The sequence below is a fragment of the Lactuca serriola genome, chromosome 1, assembly GCF_051521515.1.
Source record: "Lactuca serriola cultivar US96UC23 chromosome 1, Lser_US96UC23_V15, whole genome shotgun sequence".
NCBI lineage: Eukaryota > Viridiplantae > Streptophyta > Magnoliopsida > Asterales > Asteraceae > Lactuca > Lactuca serriola.
In genome coordinates, this window is record NC_136408.1 from 22908460 (window position 1) to 22928981 (window position 20522).

A 20522-nucleotide genomic window follows, 5' to 3' on the forward strand; every position below is an offset into this window, starting at 1 on the left:
GACCGAAGGGGTAGGTCGGGCACCCAGATATGCCTGACAATATATGTATGCTATGTGGTTATATGGTATGCGGTATAGTGGGGGAACTCACTAAGCTTCGTGCTTACGGTTTTCAGTTGTTGTTTTAGGTACCTCTTCAGTCAAGGGGAAGGAGCAGGCGCGGTAGCGGCCCATCATACACACGCTCTTTGTTTTCCGCACTATGAGTCATTCTGGGATTTGTACTCTGACATTATCATGTTTTATATTTTGGTTTACGGCCACGAGACATGCTTATCAAATGTTATGATCGTATGATATTTTGTTACAAACGTTTTTACAAATCACTTAATTAAAAATGAAAATTTTGGCCCGTATTTTTGGGATGTTACAGAGCTTCTATTCACTGGCTATAAAGCACTGCAGGGCTTCCAGGGATCTTCGGGCTTCGACGAAAACTAAAAGTAAGGGAAATCTAGAGCTAAAGCACGGAGAACTCAAGAGATAAACATAAGGAAGGTGTGAAATTCGAATGAGACACTGCAGGGTATTTATAGCCAAAATATGAGTGCACACCGCGCAAATGGTCGGACCGGGTGACGTGGATCCAGCAGTCGTGTGACAGGTGGCGACAAGGGTGAAACCCACTAGTAGTCAGGGGTATCTCGTGCTAGCCCTCAAAATCACCTGAGAAACATGAAAAAGACATTGCAGATTTGCTACTCCTAAGGTGCCACTCGAGGAAGATGAAGAATCAGACGGTAACATCCGCTTCTTTGACGGTAATGGCTAAAAATAAACATTTAGTGTGTGCTCCTAGGGTTTAACGATTGCTAATTATAGAAGGTATCTAACTCCATTTTAAATTGGACCTAATCTAGACCCGCTTCATTTGTTCTCCCTCTCGTTGTGCATTTTTTCAAAGGAATAAGAGCTTAAGTGAATGCGATAAACTATAACTTCGATATTAACCATCAATTTCATCAAAATAGACGGAAATCATCAAAAAAAAAAAAATTTGCAAGGTTAACATCTCTTTACCCTGAAATTTACTTGTCTCAATTTCAAGTTTCGCATCTTACTTGATGAATTGCACTTAGGAATTTTGATTTCAATCTCAAGTTTAGAATCTAATTTCACCTACCCAATTGTAATGTATCTCCGATGAATTGGGATTTGAATAACCCATTTATACAGAATCAGCCTTACTCCTCTATAATGTTGGTTGAATTTTTTTTACTAATATTATTTCAAAATTTACACTCTAAACCTAATTAGGATTATCAATGGTATATTTTATTGGTATATTTTCCTTACAACTAAAGAACATTACTTAAGGTTCTAATTAACTAATCTTATTCCACGTGCTCCAGTTGAGGACATAGGGGATTGTTGTGCCACATTAAAAAAGATTTTTTTGGGATATATGATAGAGATGATTGCTGAATTGCTTTTAATTTCATAGTGTAGGTTTAGTTTCTATTGTTGAATTCAAAGGAATGACCATAATCTATTTGTTTAATGCGGGGCCGGCTTTACTTCAATAAAAATTAAGCAAGGGCTTAGAGCCCCTAATTCTAAGGGACCCATTTAACCCAAATATCCATTAGTGATTCTCCATTCGTATTCGTGCACGCCACAGAAGAAACCATTAACCAAGAGACTGTCGACTCTTCTTCCGATCTTCTTTCTTCGCTTTTCTTTCTCTGATTCTCCATCTCGAAAGAAGCAACCATTACCAATCTACAATATCGATTGAATATTGATCGGATCTTCCTTTTTGATTAGTTGATTCTCGATTCTTCCTCTTCCTCACTGAAAACTTCAAGGTTGTCAATTGTCGTCAAGAAGATAAGAAGATAAGAAGATAGGAACTGAAAGTCTGAAACAGTGAAACGATATGTTCTTCTTGACTTCTTCCTGTGATAATCTGATTCTCCATTGTTGATTCTTATTTCTCCATTAGTCTATTAGGCTTATGTTTGATATATGTTATATGTATAATTGTATATCAATCTTCGGACCTTCCATAGTTTCATTATCTGAATTCTGAATATCAGAATTTAATTATCAGATTAATAGATTATCTATTACGGTTAATACTTAACAGGGGTTAATTTTTTTAATATTCATTGTGTCAATATAAAAAAATTGAACACTGTGATGGATCATTTGTTGAGTTTTTTTTCCATTTATGAATATGATGTGGCTATAACTTTTGTGGATGCTCTAGTAGTCTAGTTTGTATGGCAATATGTTCCAATTTCAACAATATGGTGTAAGCATGATGTTCTTCTTGTTCTATGAAGGAACATCTATCTTTGAACTAAATGTGTAATACATTACCACTCAATCAGGGTTGGAACTAAACGTGTAGTACATTACCATTGAATTAGCGTTTATAAAACTAAATATAGTAAATGTCAAAGGGCCCTAAATTTTTTGTTTGTTTAGAGCCCCCAAACTAATTGAGCCGCCCCTGGTTTAATGTTATCAATGCCATCTTCCATTAAGTTACTTTGATTTGGTCAAATTTGTTGTTATTGTTTCTTCAATTTCAAGTCATATAGTGGGCTTTGCTTTTCAAATTTTAGCAAAAATAAGCCATATATTTAGGTATAAATGTATAATAATGATGAAATTATTTTAGCCTTTTAACTTCTTCTAAAATGTAAATGTTGTTATAATCTTACATGTATTAGTTGTTGACAATGGAAAGTGATGTTTAAAGTAGAGGGCATAAATTGACAAAACTAGTTGCAACTCCTTTTCTTTTCATACTTCATATTCTTTTAGGTATAGTGTTGCTTCCATATTAATAATTGAATTGTAGAAAAAAACAGTGACAAATTCACATGTCATTAACTCTTAAATTTTGCTCAAAATCCATAACCTATATAGTATGTGGCTCTGAGGTGTAAATTGACCAATTTGTCCCCTATCTACTAAAAATTAGATATTTTTATAAGATTCCTCGTATGAACAGAATGTCGAAAATTTTTGTGCTATCCCTGACAAAAACTTATGGTTCTGCCCCTGGGTGGCGAATAATGGGTGGAGTGTCAGTGTACGCCACGTACTCTGTCGTTGCATGCAAGCGCACGTGAGGATTTTCCGTTTCTTCAAAAATTCATATATTCTTCATACAAACTCCATTTTCGATGTATTTTATATCCATGTATAGCTATTGACGAGATCTACAACTTTATTTAGACTCCACCAACTAATTTTGACTTTATTTTTAAAGTTATATTTTTAACAGACTTAGACTTTCAAAGTCCGTTAAAAATTCATAACTCTCTCATATGATATCCGTTCTCGACTGTTTTTAAGTTGATGGATAGGTATTGACGAAATCTTCAACTCTCGTTTAGATTATTTTTCCTAACAATTGACCGGTTTCAATTTCGGTTTCAGAACCGTATAATGTTCTGCTGAAACTTTGAAAATCATAATTTCCTCTCATGAAATCAAATTTAGGCATTCTCTATATGTACGAAATATTTGTCACATATATACTATAACTTTGGTTAGTATTATTTATCATAAATAATCTTCTATCAAAACGTCGCTTTTAATATTTTAATTGACTAGCCTGAATCTACAGGTGTTACAGTCGTGCATCAACAAATAGGTCGCTTTTAAAAGGTCTAAAATATGACCGTTTGTGAAAATTGCATCCAAATGTCTATGTTCCCTCTCGTTACCACGAACACGGCTGATGCTATAACACAAAATAACGCCACCCGGAAACGGTGTTTCCGATATTATGACACCGTTTTTCAGTTGCCACATAGTAATAAACGTATACTCCTTTTACCCGTAGTTAATGACTGGTCTTAATTTTACTTCACGTGGTTTAAAATATTTAATTATTTGTTATCTTAACCATAAGACAAGAATGTTAACAATTATTATGTACGCTATTTGTCGTATTTTTTTTTATATATATTCGACTTATGTAATGTAAAAGCAACCTACTATAATATTTTAGTTTGTAACTATATCTCATAACATAAAATATAAGAAAAAAAAATAAATCGGTATAAACAAATGAAGGATTGTGTGCATCTGTGCATGTTTTTGTTGAAAAATTTTGGATCTCTTTAAGTGATCTCTTATTTAATATATAAAATATTTTATCTTATCTCTTAAAGATTGAAACTTTTGGATGTTTGAGTGGTGTTTTATAGTGTGATGAAGTTTTTCTTTCCATATTCCATTGTTTTCTTTTTGATCGAATTTTTTGTACTCGATGGATCAAATAATTTTGCTAGAGGAGATTTTTTGGTTTTTTGATTATTAATTTTTTTTGAAACAACATTATTTTATACATAAAAGCAAGAAACTGATGAAAAAGAATACTACAAAATGGATTGTTGAACTATGGTTATATATATCTGAAGCAGTTTATGTTTTAGAGAGAGAAAGATTTAGAGAGAGAGAGAGAGAATATTTCTTTATTGTATTCATCTCATTATCAATACAATGCAGAGCACATCTGTTATATAGATGCCTCAACTATTACAACATATTTGTAACTTTTCTAACAGACTAATGCTGACATCACAACGGGCTAACTAACTCTTACTTATATGTTTGCTGACTTTGCTATATACACTATCATCCCCCCTCAAGTTGAGGCACGGTAGAGACACACAACTTGGAAAATAACTGAATAAAACATGTAACTGGAAGCCCTTTAGTTAACACATCAACAGGTTGCAACATTGTAGGAACATAAGCAACATTTAACTGCTTAGCCAACACCATATCTCGAATGAAATGAAGATCTATTTCAATATGTTTCATCCTTTGATGAAACACAGGATTAGCAGCTAAATAGGTTGCTCCCATGTTATCACACCACATCGTAGGAGTACTAGAAATAGGCACGTGCAATTCTTTTAAAAGAGAAACCATCCAAGTCAATTCTGCAGCAGTATGAGCAATAGCTCTATACTCTGCCTCTGTACTAGAACGAGCAACAGTGTGTTGCTTTTTGGAACTCCAGCTAACAAGATTTCCACCAATGTATACTGTATATCCTGTGGTTGAACGTCTATCATCAGGGCAACCAACCCACTCAGCATCCGAGTAAGCATGTAGAGTGAAATCCAAAGATTTTCTGATGACAAGACCATGAGTAATTGTGCCACGTAGATATCGTAGAATCCTTTTTACTACCATCCAATGTCGATCTGTTGGCCTATGCATAAATTAAGATACTTTGCTCACAACATAAGCTATCTCAGGTGTGGTAATAACCAAATATTGTAATGAGCCAACTGTACTTCTATAAAGTGTTGGATCAGTTAAGACAATACCCGAAAATCAAGACAGTTGTCTTCCTGGTAAGACAGGTGTTAGAAAAGACTTACAATCACGAAGTCCTATTTTCTCAAGTAGATCAAGAACATATCTTTCTTGACTTAAATGTAAGCAATGAGAAGTAAAAGTGGCTTGAACCCCTAAAATTTGACTTAATTTTCCCAAGTCTTTAAGGTAAAATTTGGAATTAAGCTGATTGATTAAACTTGAGACAAACTCGGAAGAACTTCCGGTGATGATTATATCATCAACATAAACCAGAACATAACAGGTCTTAGTAGCAGTTTGGGAAACAAAAAGAGAAGTATCAGAAATGCACCTTGTGAATCCAAAACTATATAAGGCATTGGACAACTCTGTAAACCATGATCTTGGAGATTGTTTAAGTCCATAAAGAGCCTTTTTAAGCAAACAGACATGATGAGGCTGACATGGATTTGTATAACTAGAAGGTTGTGACATATGACATATACACAGTTTCAGACAAATCACCATGCCAAAATGAATTGTTTACATCAACTTGTCTTGTGTCCCATTTCTTTGAAAATGCAACTGATAAAACAGTTCTAATCGTAGTAGGTTTTACAACTAAACTGAAGGTTTCTGAGTAATCAACACCTTCTGTTTGAGAGTATCCTTTGGCTACTAGGCGAGCCTTATAATGACTTATTGTCCCATCTCAATTCCTTTTTATTCGATATACCCATTTACAACCCACAACATTTGCATTAGGAGGAGGAAAAACCAATTCACAAGTCTTATTGCACTTAAGAGCATTTAGTTCAGCATCCATAGCTGCACACCATTCTGGCCACTTTTTAGCTTGAACATATGTGGTAGGTTCTTTATCAGGAGGACTCACAAATTTTTCAACATAAACTTCATGATCTGGAAATGTTCTTAACTTTCTTGAATAATCACAAGACCTTGTTGTCATAGGATGAGTAGAGACAACAAGTGGTGGTAGTGGTGAGGGTGGGGTGGTGATGGTGATGGTGGTGGTAAATTAATAGAAGATGAGACAGGTGATGAAGAAGATTGTTGATGTACAGGTGAAGATTGAGAAGAGTGGTGATATATTGAGGAAGCACTCAATGGAACTTGTTCTTAAGTATATAACTCAGATGGTACATGAATGGTAGCTTGTGGAGGACTTGGCGATGATTAAGTAGTTGAGAACTTTGAAACAGAAGGAAAAGTAGTCTCATGAAATGTAACATGTCTATTATGATAAACTTTGGAAGTGACAGGATCAAAGCAAATATAACCTTTATGATTTGGAGCATAACCAAGAAATAGACATGGGACAGACTTGAAAGACAACTTATCTTCTCTCAAACGACCAAGATATGGATAACAAAGACAACCAAAATTTTTGAGTAATGCATAATCAGGAGACTTATGAAACAGAATCTCAAAAGGAGACTTTCGATTTAGAAGTGGAGAGGGTAATCTATTGATGAGATAAGCAGCAGTCGAAAATGCATCTGTCCAGAAGAATTTTGATAGATTGGCATGTGACAACAATGTTAGTGCCATGTCGGATAAATGTCTATTCTTTCTTTCAAGACAAAATTGCAAAAATGGTCCCTGCGGTATCCATTTTTTTTGGGGTTTTAGTCCAAACCACGACTTTTTGGATTGGTGGTCCTTTTGAGCTAGTTTTGTTGCATTTTTTGTCCCTCGGTAAACTGAAACGACTTTAATACCTTTTAAAATCAGTTTTTTAATGTTTAATAATTATTTATTCATTTTAATAATTAAAAATTGAAAGGACCCATATCTCTCTCTCTCTCCAGAAAAAGAAACACACCCAATTCCCCTAACCATCATCTTCTTTCTTCTTCCACCTTCGTCGTTTTCTATTTTTCTTTTAACATACCTTTTTTCAACAAAAAGAAAATCAAGATTGATGATTGTTTATCAGACTCATTCCAACCTCTCTATTAATTTCTGGGTTTTAATTTCTTGGTGGGTGTTTGGCTTCTGAGAAATATTGGTTGTGTTTTTCTGAATGTTTTTGTGTGTACCTAAATCTGTGTATTTGTTCTTCGATTTGGCCCTCCCATCCTCAATTTCGTTACAGGCACATTGGATGGACTTTAATTTGTTGGTTTAAAGTTGTTTTCGTATATAATGTTGTTTATTGGAAAATCTTGGTAGTGATTCCAACAACTGTCAAATCGTGGAGCTTGTGAAATACCTAAGAGCCGACACAAAAGAAGGAGGTGGCGGCTACTGTGATTTACCTCAGTGGAAAGAAGGAAGGCGGTCGAAGCATTTGGTCATGACAAGGGGGAGTGGGCTGAGAACAATGGTGGCAGCCGATGGTGCTTGCTCCGAAGATTCTCGTTGCTTCTGTTTAATTCTTCCGGCGAGGTTGACATGTGAGAGACGAGGGGAGGAAGGAGTAAGGATCGGGAATGTTTGGGGCTACTGTACTCAAAAAAATAAACACGGTGGTGGTGGGTTTTTACCATGGCAGCAGGGAGTAGCGGAGGGAGCTGCTCTGGTGGTTATGAAGCACAAGGGGGAGGGCAGTCGGTGGTTTAGCACAATGACTAGGGTCTCATCAGATCTCGACATCACAAACCCTCTAGAACTAGTATCATTATGAAGCTTAAAGAAGGAATGGAAGCAAAAGAGTGCCAATGACATTGCAGGTGGGTGAATCCATTATTGTTGATTTCCAGATCCATTCCAAGGAGTATATTTAAGTATGTATGTGTTTGTATGTGGAGTTCTTGAGCAAAAACAAACCTCAAAATGTTTCAAGGGTGTGGTTTTGATTTTTGAAGAAGATGAAGTGTTAAATAAGATGATGATGATGGTGTTCTGATGGATTATCTTCATAGGAGAGAGAGAGAGAGAGAGAGAGAGAAGGGAAGAGAGAGAGAGAAGGTGGGCCTCTTCTTATTTTTTTAATTATTAAAATTAATTAATTAATATAAGATTTAAAAATAAATGAAAGAAAAATGAAAAATAAATACCTCAAGGGCATTACAATCATTTTACTATTCGGAGGGACCAAAACACACAACAAAACTAGCTCAAAAGGACCACCGATCCAAAAAAGTGATGGTTTGAACTAAAACCCCAAAAAAATGCATACCACAGGGACCATTTTTGCAATTTTGTCTTCTTTCAACAAGACCATTTTGTTGTGGTGAATATGGACAAGAAATTCGGTAGGTTTTACCACAACTTGCCAAGTATTTAGACATAGAACCTTTGATAAGTTGAGGTGCTCCATCACATTGAAACATTTTTTAAGGAAAGAAGATTCTCAACATGGGTTTTGAAATGAGTAAATGCTTCAAACACTTGTGACTTATTGGTAAGAGGATAAAGCCATACAAATATGCTATTATCATCAATGAATGTAGCAAAATAACGAAAGCCCTTTCTGGATAAAGAGAGGTGTTGGACCCCATATGTCACAATGAATAACATGTAATGGAGAAACATAATGTATTACATGAGAATCAAATGGTTTTCTAGAAACTTTTGACACATTATAAGCAATACATGGGACTGACGTGCACTCTTTATTTAACAACAAAAGTTTTTTAAGAACATAGACTTCGGGATGACCAAGACGAGTGTGCTAAAGCTGAGTTTGTGAAGAAGATGAAGGACTAACAGAAGCTGCAGAAAGTCCATAAGCATTACATGCTTAGAGGAATGTGATGGAGTAGCTGTCCTGAAAGAGTCTGTATCAAGAAACCAAACGATGAGAAAGAGACAACACAAGGATTGTCACGAACAAGTTGAGGAATTGACAAAAGACTTTTCTTAAGTTGTGGTACTAACAAAACATTTTCAAGATGTAATATACAATTGGACAGTTTAAGATTGTAATGACCAATATGAGTTATAGATAAGGCCATACCATTTCCAATAATGACCCTATCTTTGCCATTATAAACTTTTTCATTTTGAACAAGCTGAGGATCAAAGGTCATGTGAACTGTTGCTCCAGAATCAGGCAGCCAAGACTCAACGGTATCACAAATATCAGACAAAGAACCTTGTTTGACATCAGCAGCATAAGCATGTGGAGGAGCCCAATATTTTGGTTTTTCTTGATTGCTAATGGTAGAAGCCCAATTAGCAAAGTGTTCTGGTCCAAACCCTGTTTCGGAACCAAATGAATGATTAGAAGTCCATGAGCTTGATGGAAAACTTTGATTTTATGAGTTTCCAGGATAGTTGTTGTTTCCTCCATTTGAAAATGACCCATTTACCCCTGGATCAGAAAAGAAGTTTGAAGATGGATAGGATGAATCCATGATACATCTGAACTTGAGTCGTAAGAAGGTTGCCAATTAGTAGTTGGAAAGGAAGCAACATGACCTCCATAACCATTGATATCACCATAAGTGTAGGAGCCACCAAAACTATTGTTCCTGCCTCCTATATTACCATTTCCACCTCTAAAAGTTCTTCGACCACGAAAAGAACCTCGACTTCCACAATTTCCTCCATAATTTTGTTGTCCTCTACCTCTATTTTCTCCATTTTCAAATCTCCAAAAACACTTTGAGGCCATGTGACCATCTTTATGACAGATTTGACAATTATTGCCAAGATTAATAGTTCCTCTACCTCTATTTGTATTTGAACTTTGAGAAAGATGTGGAACAGTTTTAGATGCAACCATGCTTGAAACTTCAATTGTTGAGTTATCTTGAGATTCTCGTAATAGCCTCTGCTTATAGACTAGCAACTTAGATGTGAGCTCCATAAAGGAAAGTAACTCTGTTGCGTTCTCAATATTAACAACAATTTGTACTCTAATAGAAGCAAGAGATTATGAAATAGTACTAATTTCACTGCAATATTCCTCAATTTTCCTTGTGCCTTGTTTGATTTGATGAAGCCTCGTCTGTAATTGAATTCGTTTAGCATAAATTTGTTGTGCAAATAAGCACTGTAACTTCTTCCACAACTCATAAGTTGTTGTTGTGCCAACTGCAACATGTGCTATTGACGAACTGAAGGTTGCTTTGATACAAATTTCAACATATTTGTTCAATCTGTTCCATGTCTTGTATTATGTGCTATTCGTGGAAGGTTGTAGAGACGTTCCATCAATGAATCGTGTTAGAACAAGCGATTTAAAAACATAAGAGATTTGATGTTTCCAAACCAAATACTTGTCTTTATTCAATTTGACAGAAACGAAACTGGAAATATTAGTGATCGGTGGTAATTGAGACAAAGAAGCAGGAGTTGTTTCACTCATTTTCAACTTATGAACAAGGATAATTTGACAGAGGATCAAGAAAAAGGAAAAATGAAAGATTAATGAAGAACAGGGAAGAAGATTTTTCTTATTTGTTAAAAAAATGAAGATGCTCTGTTTCAGATCTGATTTTGTTCTTCTTTGTGATCATCAATGAAGGAATTGAGCTTCAAACTTTGTTTCGAAAAATGATAACCAGGCCCTAATCGTAGCTCTGATACATGTAGTAGTTTATGTTTTAGAGAGAGAAAGATTTAGAGAGAGAGAGAATATTTCTTTATTGTATTCATCTCATCATCAATACAATGGAGAGCACATCTGTTATATAGATGCCTCAACTATTACAACAAATTTGTAACTTCTCTAACAGATTAATGCTGACATCACAAGGGACTAACTAACTCTTACTTATTTGTTTGCTGACTTGGCTATATACGCTATCAGTATCAAACCAACCAAATTAAGTTTAATCTCAGAACTTCTATTGCAAATCCAAATTAAAACTTCTACAAATTAAGTTTAATAAAACTTGAGTTATAAATTAAGATTATGACCATATATGTTGAGACACATTGAAGCAATCTCACTAAAAGCTTTACAATTAAACCCAAATCATTGTATGGTAGACAATAATTTAGTTTTGATTTTTTGCTCTAAAAGTACTAAAACCTTCTTACAAAGCCCTGATTATTATGTTATAATAAGGAAAAGTGCACAAAAAAACACAAAGTTTTCAAAAAAATTTGATTTTAACATAGTTTATTTACAATTAACTCACTATTTTCGTTTCAATTTTGGCAGCCAAAAAGTGTCAAGTTATCATGTGAGGTCAGTGCCACTTCATCAAAGACTGACAACTCACCATGCTAAGTCAATTGGAAATTGGGTTGATTGGTCAAATAGTCAATATTGAAACGAATTGAAAAATATAATGTCAAAACCAAATGTTTGTGAAAACTTAGTGTCTTAAATGCAAGAAAAGATAACACAGTGTTAAGATCGATTTTTGTGAAAAGTTAGTGTCTTTGTACAATTTGTCATATATAAATTACAAATCATACAATATAAATTAGTTGATATTGTAGGATTTTTCGATCTCGATATCATCTTATGATCATGATTTTTGAAAGTAAAAAAATAAATAAATAATAAAAAATAAAAAATAAATAAAAACGATCGCAAGTAAAATCTTAATGTTGACAAACTTAATAAAAAGTACTATCGTTGGAGTTTTTTCAGTTTAACTAAAGAAATAATTTTTTTTTGTTTAACCATTGAGTATTTTGATTTTTTTGGAACGGCGGAAAAAATTCGCTAGCAAGAAGCTAGAAAAAAGAATTACATCATCTTAGTAGCATTAATAGGATTATGAAGCCAAAAAGAATTAAACCCAAATCATTGCATGGTAGACAATAATTTTGTTTTGATTTTTTGCTCTAAAAGTACTCAAACCTTCTTACAAAGCCCTGATTATTATGTTATAATAAGGAAAAGTGCACAAAAAAAACACAAAGTTTTCAAAAAATTTTGATTTTAACATAGTTTATTTACAATTAAGTCACTATTTTCGTTTCAATTTTGGCAGCCAAAAAGTGTCAAGTTATCATGTGAGGTCAGTGTCACTTCATCAAAGACCGACAACTCACCATGCTAAGTCAATTGGCAACTGGGTTGATTGGTCAAATAGTCAATATTGAAACAAATTGAAAAATATAATGTCAAAACCAAATGTTTGTGAAAACTTAGTGTCTTAAATGCAAGAAAAGATAACACACTGTTAAGATCGATTTTTGTGAAAAGTTAGTGTCTTTGTACAATTTGTCATATATAAATTACAAATCATACAATATAAATTAGTTAACATTGTAGGATTTTTCGATCTCAATATCATCTTATGATCATGATTTTTGAAAGTAAAAAAATAAATAAACAATAAAAAAAATAAATAAAAACGATCGCAAGTAAAATCTTAATGTTGACAAACTTAATAAAAAGTACTATCGTTGGAGTTTTTTCAGTTTAACTAAAGAAATAATTTTTTTTTTGTTTAACCATTGAGAATTTTGATTTTTTTTGGAACGACGGAAAAAATTAGCTAGCAAGAAGCTAGAAAAAAGAATTACATCATCTTAGTAGCATTAATAGGATTATGAAGCCAAGAAGACCAATTAATTTTGGCTTTACTACACCTACTAGAAATCCAAACATAAGATTTATGAACAACATCATCGAAAATCAAAGATTTCTTAGGCGTATTCGCTCTGAAAATCACACCGTTCTTGAAATTCCAAATGCACCAAAAAGTAGTCAAAATGACAGCATCGAAAGCTTTACGCTGACCAATTTTCCATGAAGTAGAATCAGCCCAATTGAAAAGAGAATCCACAGTCAACTGAGAAGGACATCTAACACCCCACCAAATCGCAATACGAGTCCAAAGAACAATCACCTCTGAGCAATTAGCAAAAATATGTTCCACTGTCTCCACTGTAGTCGAGCAAACAGGACAAAGAATGGAATCCGCCATAATACCCCTATAAGAAAGACGCTCTCTAGTAGGGATACTAGATAATCTAATCCTCCATATAAGAATATTAATCTTTATTGGAACCCAATTATTCCAATGAGTAGAAATACCTCCATTGCTAAGCGTAATACCATCCAATAATTTTCGAGCCAAGGAAATGGAAAAAGTATCTGACACATCATTAAGCCAATCCAGTCTATCTAGGACCGGTCTGAGATGGAATTCCTGCAAAAAAAAACCAATAAAGTTATTCCATTGCTCCTGTTCCACTCCACCTCTAGGGTCCCGTCTAAGGGTATTAACCCCCAATCCCATGGACAACCTATCTGTGATAGAAACATGTTTATGCAGATCCAGCGCATAAATTCTAGGGAAGGAAGCAGAAAGAGGCATATCATCCCTCCAAACATCATGCCAAAAAAGAAGTGTGAGTACCATCACCAACTCGAATAGGACAAAGGGATTGCAGATCAATGTCCTTCTGGCGGAAGTGGGAGAGCATACGAATAACCCCGCCCCAAGGACTTTGACCATAATTGGGGTATCTCACATTCCTAAAACACCATCCAAACCGTAAATAGATTTTATCACTCTAACCCATAAAAGATTAGGGCAATGAAAAGACCTCCACCACCACCGAAAAACCATAGCCTATTGACAGAGAAAAGGCTACCAATCCCCAATCCACCTTCATCCCTGGAGGTTAACACTCTATCCCATCTAACCCAATACATACGCCTTTCATCCATGTCTGTGCCCCAAAAAAATCTCGCCCTCATTCCTTCAAGCTCCTTCAAAACCGAAATAGGAGCAAGGAAAACAGACATCCAATAACTCCCAACGAACCCAAGACATACTTAACCAACGTAAGACGACCTCCAAATGAAAGACTCTTAGCCTTCCAAGTAGAAAGCTTATAACGAAATCTATCAATCAACGAAGCCCAATAGGACTTTCGCAACATATTCTGACCCACCGGGATACCAAGATGAAAAAAAGGAATCATAGAAGCAGCACAACCAATCCTATTAGCCACCACAAGGACTTGGGAATAAGAAATTCCCACACCAATCAATTTACTTTTAAGTAAATTAATTTTAAGCCCTGAAGCCAAGAAAAAACATCTAAGGATACGAAGAAGACAATTAGCATTCTCAGGATCCCAAGGAGCGATCAGCATCACATCATCCGCATACATGAGATGAGAAATCTCAGTACCAGAAATAGAAACCCCTCTAAAAGCATTCGCAGCTCGGGCCCTCGTCAAAGCAATATGGAGACCCTCCATAGCCAGAATAAAAAGAAAAGGCGAAAGCGGATCACCCTGTCTCAATCCACGGTGAATTTGAAATTCATCAGTTGGGGAACCATTAATCAACACAGAAGCCCTAGCTGTCGACAAAAGCTCCTTAATCAACTGACACCACTTAGACCCAAATCCCATAATAGACATGATTTCCAATAAATAATCCCAAGATAAGGAGTCATAAGCCTTCTCAAAGTCAACCTTAAGAAACATGATAGGATTTTTGGAAGACTTGCTCCAAGCAACCAATTCGTTAAGAAGAAAAGGACCATCCAGGATCTGTCTACCTTTAATAAAAGCAGATTGCTCAAGGCTAACAACAGTATGAATAACCTCCACAAGACGATTAGCTAAAAGTTTGCCAATAATTTTATACTCGCATCCAATGACGCTAATGGGTCTAAAATCTTTTGGAGTCTTCGGATCTTTGACTTTAGGTATAATGGTGAAAAACGAGGCATTACATCCCTTAGGGATAAGAGAATGATGAAAAAAATGATGAACAAACGCCTCAACATCAGAGGCTACAAGATCCCAGTATCTCTTTAAAAAACCAAAAGTAAACCCATCAGGGCCAGGGGCTTTAGTAGATCCACAGTCCCAAACAGCCCTTGTGCTTGCATCGTTATCAGCTTTGTTCACTGTCTTCCTAAATTTAGTCCTCCACTAGAAAATTGAAATATAAAAAAGCGCACATAAGTAAACATATTCCTCTATCAACTTTCATCAAAAGTCAATTTCATATTTAAAAAAAAAGGCATACTTGTGTTATAGTCAAAGTGAAGGGAACATATGCAGTTGGTTACAATGAAATGAATGACTCATTTCCTTTGACTGTGAAAGAGAAGCCCCAGCCCAACAAACATCTCTCTCAGAACAAATGCTCAACTACCTGTAAGTCCACCAATTAATTATCAAAATTCAAACAAAAAAGAAGAAAGCTAAACAAAATACCCACAACCAAACCCTTCTTATCTCATCTCACACTGTCCAACACCTGTAAGTCCACCATAAATGAACTGCTAGTTGCTAATTTTCAACTAAGTTCTTTTCCAATAATAGTATTGTCAATATACAACTATATAGACCTGCAAATCAAACAGAACATAGTGTTAAATATGCAGAAAGCAGCTAAGATACGAGAATCTGTATTGTAATCACAGAAAAGCATAATGAAGTGCAGAGCTTCATATAAATTTACCTTAGATTCAAGATGAATGTTCTGATCAGGTTTCTTACTGAAAGCATTGATAGCAAAACATCTACTGTTGGATGTATCAGTTCGTGTGTGGTAGCTTCCATGGTTGAAAATGCTTTCTCGTGAAGAAATTTGCAGAGCTTTGTGAGCAGCATCCACAACAACATTAACATCTTCTTCTGTAGCAGCTGGAATATCCCCTGAACACAATATTTTGAACATAACCAAGTTAACATACAAAAACCCTAACAACTTACACAACCATGAAATCAATAACAGATGTGCAAATCGCAAAAACATAATCTTCCCTGAATTCATTGAATCTTCTGAGTTTCTATTCACTGATATTGCATTCTTGAGGTCAACAGAAGGCATCAAATTCGAATCTTGACTTGTGTTCATATGATGAATAAACATATAAGAAAACTCAAAGAAGATGATGATAAATGGAAGGAGAATAGGGGTGATGGTTGAGTACACGAGTCCAAGCAAGAAGTACAACTGTAATTGAGGCTCGGTTACAGGCAAAAGCAACGAACCAGGATCCATGGTTTCCTCTGTCTTCTCCGGGATGGCGACTCATCCAAGAACTCTTTTAGTTGCTGAAGCGCGGTTCCAGTTATGATGCTTCCGAGAAACATGTTGAGATGTAAAAAAAGATGAAAGAGATTAGAATGTCGCATACGAAGATACTTCCTCCATACGAAGCCTAAATAGAACTTGGATCAAAGAGATTAGAAGGTCGCATACAAATAGTATAAAGCAAAGAAAAATTTGATGTATTACCGATAGAACTTTGAGGAGGTGAAGTGTGAAGAAAGCTGTGGGGGCTAGGTTTCCTTTACGATTTAGGGTTTGATGAATTGTGTTAATCGAACGATACAGCCCAGGAGACAACTGCTTGCTCTTTCATGGGACCTTCTTTGAGAATTTTAACAAACACCGAGCATACACCGGTGTTCAACGCTCTCAGGATTACGACCAAGCAATCCGATTGCAGACGCAGCGTTCTCCTGACCTTTTGGGGTTCGAGAAATGAAGGAGAAGAAAATGTAGAGAGAGAGAAAAAAAGTCTGAGAACCATTTGAAGAAGTTAATGAATTCAGATGAGAAATTAGGGCTCGTATGAAGTTGTATCTCTTCCGTCGAGAACCCCTATGGGTTTGATCTGTTCAAAAGACGGGATTATATTGCGATTTTGTTGTGGGTAAAAAGAGGATTGGTGATGTTATTAGGGTTTTTTTAGGTATTAGAGTGAGAGAGAGATAGAGAGAGAAAGAGAAAGAGAGAGAGAGAGAGAGAGATAGAGAGAGAAAAGAACGATGGAAATAAGGCAGAGGGTAACAATGGCGGCCTTTCAAACTTTTGGGATTTTCATTTCCCCCCCAACTGCAAAAGAAAAGAACGCGCCTTTCATTAAAAAAATATATAACGACATTTCTAGACGACACCCATTTTTAAATAAGTGCCCTCCGTGTTTTTATTTTTTTTTTGTTCGAAATTAATTTTAGGGCACGCATAAAAGCGTGTCCACTATCCTTCAAATTTTAGAAGAGATAACATTATTTTTAGGGCACACGCTTTTGCGTATCGTAAATCACCGCGTATCAATGTTTGCGCGTCATTAAAGGGTTGTTTTCTAGTAGTGCCTGCAGTTGGGATAAAGTACTAAAAAATGCACCATCTGTAACTGGCCTCCAAGAGGAACTCTGATGAAATAAAGATTGATAATACTCATGAAACCCCTTTTTGACCATGGCCGGATTATCCACCCACATGTCATCAATCATCAAGCCACGAATAGCTATTTGTCTCCTTTTACGGTTAAGCATACCATGGAAAAATTTAGAATTCTCATCCCCTTCGATGCCCCACTGGATTTTAGCTTTTTGAGCAAGATCAACTTGAGCTAAATGGTCAATATCAGAAATCTCCTTTAATAAAGAAACTCTTTGTTCTCTCAGGTTAGCCGAACCTTCATACTCCATGAGCCTAATATCGATAGACTCAACTAAATCTTGCAAGTTCTTCCTTTTACTAGCCGCCATGTCCCGATGTTTAGAGTTCCACTCCTTGAGTTTAGATTTAAGAAACTGAAGTTTTTTCTTAAAAATAACCCAAGGGTTAGTCAACTCCACCTCCACCACCGAGGTAGCCCATGCCTCCCGAACTATATCATCAAACCCATCCATATCAAACCAAGAATGAAATATTCGAAAAGGTGTCGGACCATAATCCACCCGGTGCTCCAATAAGAGAATAGGGCGATGATCCGGAATATTCTTATCCAAAACCAAAGCTGAAAGGTGAGGAAAAGAATCCAAAAAACCCTCCGTAACCAAAAATCTATCGAGCTTGCTAAATTTGGAACCCCATTTATCGCTCCAAGTGAATCTAGGACCACCCAAAGGAACATCCACCAGATCAATAGAGTTAATAAATTCATTAAAAACTCGAGCAGAAGACGAATAGAATTTCGACCCCATTCTCTCGGAATCATCCCTAACTTCATTGAAATCATCCATAATAATGCATTCCCCCGAAGAGTTAGATATAAAATTATAAAGATATCACTCCAAAGAATTTTTTTTTACTTAACTCTTGAGGAGCATAAACAACAATAAAATTCACTTGGAGATCCGAACGGACCCAAACCGCTTCAATAACAACAAAGCCATCATGACATGAATAGAAACATGATTATGAGAAATCAAATCCACATCCCAAATAGCTAGGATACCCCCGGAAGCTCCACGAGAAATCATACATAAAAGAAGAATTACCCCAAAAAGATCTAGCCGTAACTAAGTCAATACGTTCCATCTTAGTTTGTTGAATAGCTAAAAAATTAACTTTATGACGATTACACAATTTTCTTATCCAACTCCTCTTATCAGAGAAGGACGCCCCTTGAATATTGATTGATAAGCAATTCATTTTGGAACTTGCCTTTGAACGTGGCCTTGTAAAATCTTTGTTACACGATCCATGCATCCATCCATATTATACCCCAACGCTTCTCCCATAGCAATGGTTTTTTGTAATTCCTCAAGAAATGAATTATTTTTTCAATGCCACCTGTGTTGCTTTGATTATTTTCCGAAAACGAAAAACACTGATTTGAAAAACCAGGGGGATGCGAAAGATCTTCTTCAGAACTGTTAATTTCCAAACCTTGACCATAACCTCCAGAAGAACCCATTCGATTAATTTGATCCGTATCATTAACTGAATAATTTCCACGATTACCCTCATTCACAGCCCTTGTATTCTGATTATCAACATACAATTTTCTAGGCTTAGATGAGAAAAAAGGGGTTGATGCTGTAGAAAACGAATCCAGAACATCTTCAAATGTTGTTGTTGCATTTTTGACAGCAGCAAAGGCTGTTGTCGCAATTTTGACAGCACCAGGGCCATCTTGGTCTGCTGTCGATCTAACTTCATTATGAGGGAAAGGTGGTTCTTGATCAAGATTATTAAGGCTCTGTTGACTCACATGAATCGTACCAGGACAAGCAACAGGTTCCTGAAAAACTGATTCGTCATTAATTTGGGCAGAATTCCTATAATGCCCCTGAGATGAATCCTTATGCAACTTGGTTGATTTTTTAAGTTCCTCTTCATTATCCAATTTTTTCATAACATCATAAATACCAAAAGGATCTAATGATACATCTTCCTTATCACTTAGTGAAACATTACTACCCTCATGATCTTGTTGAAATCTATGAAATTCATCAACACTATCATTATCAGAATTTTTGTTGAATTCACATACAAATGTTGGATTCCACCTGGGAGCTTCTTTGATACGAATGGGGAAAATTTCACCGTCAATACTAACTTTAATAACTTCAGAAATTATTCCAAGAAAGGAAGTGAGGATACAAACACATGACTTGTATACATCTTCACCAATGTTGTCATCAAGATGAGCAATTGAACCCCATTTGGCCAAGATATGTCTAAAGGAATTTTTACTCCAAGCGTGTAGGGGTATTGAAGGGGATGAGAATTCTGACGCTAAACCTAACACTTTTTTTTATGATTTTATTAAAGAAACTTTAATTCTTTTTCAAATAGTTTTTAATGAAAAAATTGTTCTTTGGACTTTGTGCAATTCGTTAGCGAAAAACATTTAAAATGATTTTCGAATAAAAGACAAGCGTAATCTCAGTGATTAAAGCATATATTTTTGCAGCGGTTAAATAAAATAAAATTTAAGAAAAAAAAAACCATAACTATTTTCTTATGAAAATTTGACATTAAAAATTTGTCAAATCAAAGGTATCTAACATTCTAACTCCACAGTCATCACGGATACATTTACTTGGTATGGCCCAACAAGTAAATAGGTCCAAGTAACGAACAAAATTTTCTCGGACTCGTATCATCAAACTAAGCCCAGTGCCCCACTCCAAATTTGGATCCAAAAGTATATTCATTCTGCTACGAGCTACTGTATTTATCAATCGACATTTGGCTTATTCAATAGGATATTTATATATATAGGCTTTGTCCCAATTATATTTATGCCCCCATTTGAGCTTTATCATTTGATTTGGGGCCGAAAATATAATATGCATAAAAATTGATGACAGAGGGATTATAGCTAAAATTTTATATTTTTTGGCCTAATATGAATAAAATTAAAATATAGGGGCTATTTCTAACCAAAAAATCAGCGGGGCCACAGCCCCCTCAACCCTAATAAAGCTTCGCCCATTATGCATTTAACTTTATAATCAATGACTTTATAAAATTGGATCAAACAAACAATGATGCATTCTTACCCTAGAGATCCCTAATTTGAACATTAAAGTGGAGTATTACCCATAAATATATCTACTCTAATAAATGAAGGTTTTTTTTGACACATGTCATCTTCTCCTTCATTTGGACACATGACATTTTCTAGAATTGTTAAATT

At 35.4% G+C, this 20522-nt stretch overlaps 2 protein-coding genes across 2 annotated transcripts; both read right to left on the bottom strand.

Moving 5' to 3' along the window:
- Positions 1 to 12677: 12677 nt before the first annotated feature.
- On the bottom strand, positions 12678 to 16138 carry LOC145052420 (uncharacterized). The gene is made up of 7 exons (XM_079000243.1): positions 15847 to 16138; positions 15593 to 15789; positions 15468 to 15479; positions 13948 to 15057; positions 13683 to 13876; positions 13521 to 13639; positions 12678 to 13411 (listed from the first exon to the last, which is right to left on the bottom strand). Exons 1-7 carry the CDS (start codon positions 16136 to 16138, stop codon positions 12678 to 12680), a joined length of 2658 nt encoding a protein of 885 aa, XP_078856369.1.
- A 1058-nt stretch (positions 16139 to 17196) lies between these two features.
- On the bottom strand, positions 17197 to 18114 carry LOC145052430 (uncharacterized). The gene has a single exon (XM_079000255.1). It carries the CDS (start codon positions 18112 to 18114, stop codon positions 17197 to 17199), a length of 918 nt encoding a protein of 305 aa, XP_078856381.1.
- Positions 18115 to 20522: the final 2408 nt, after the last annotated feature.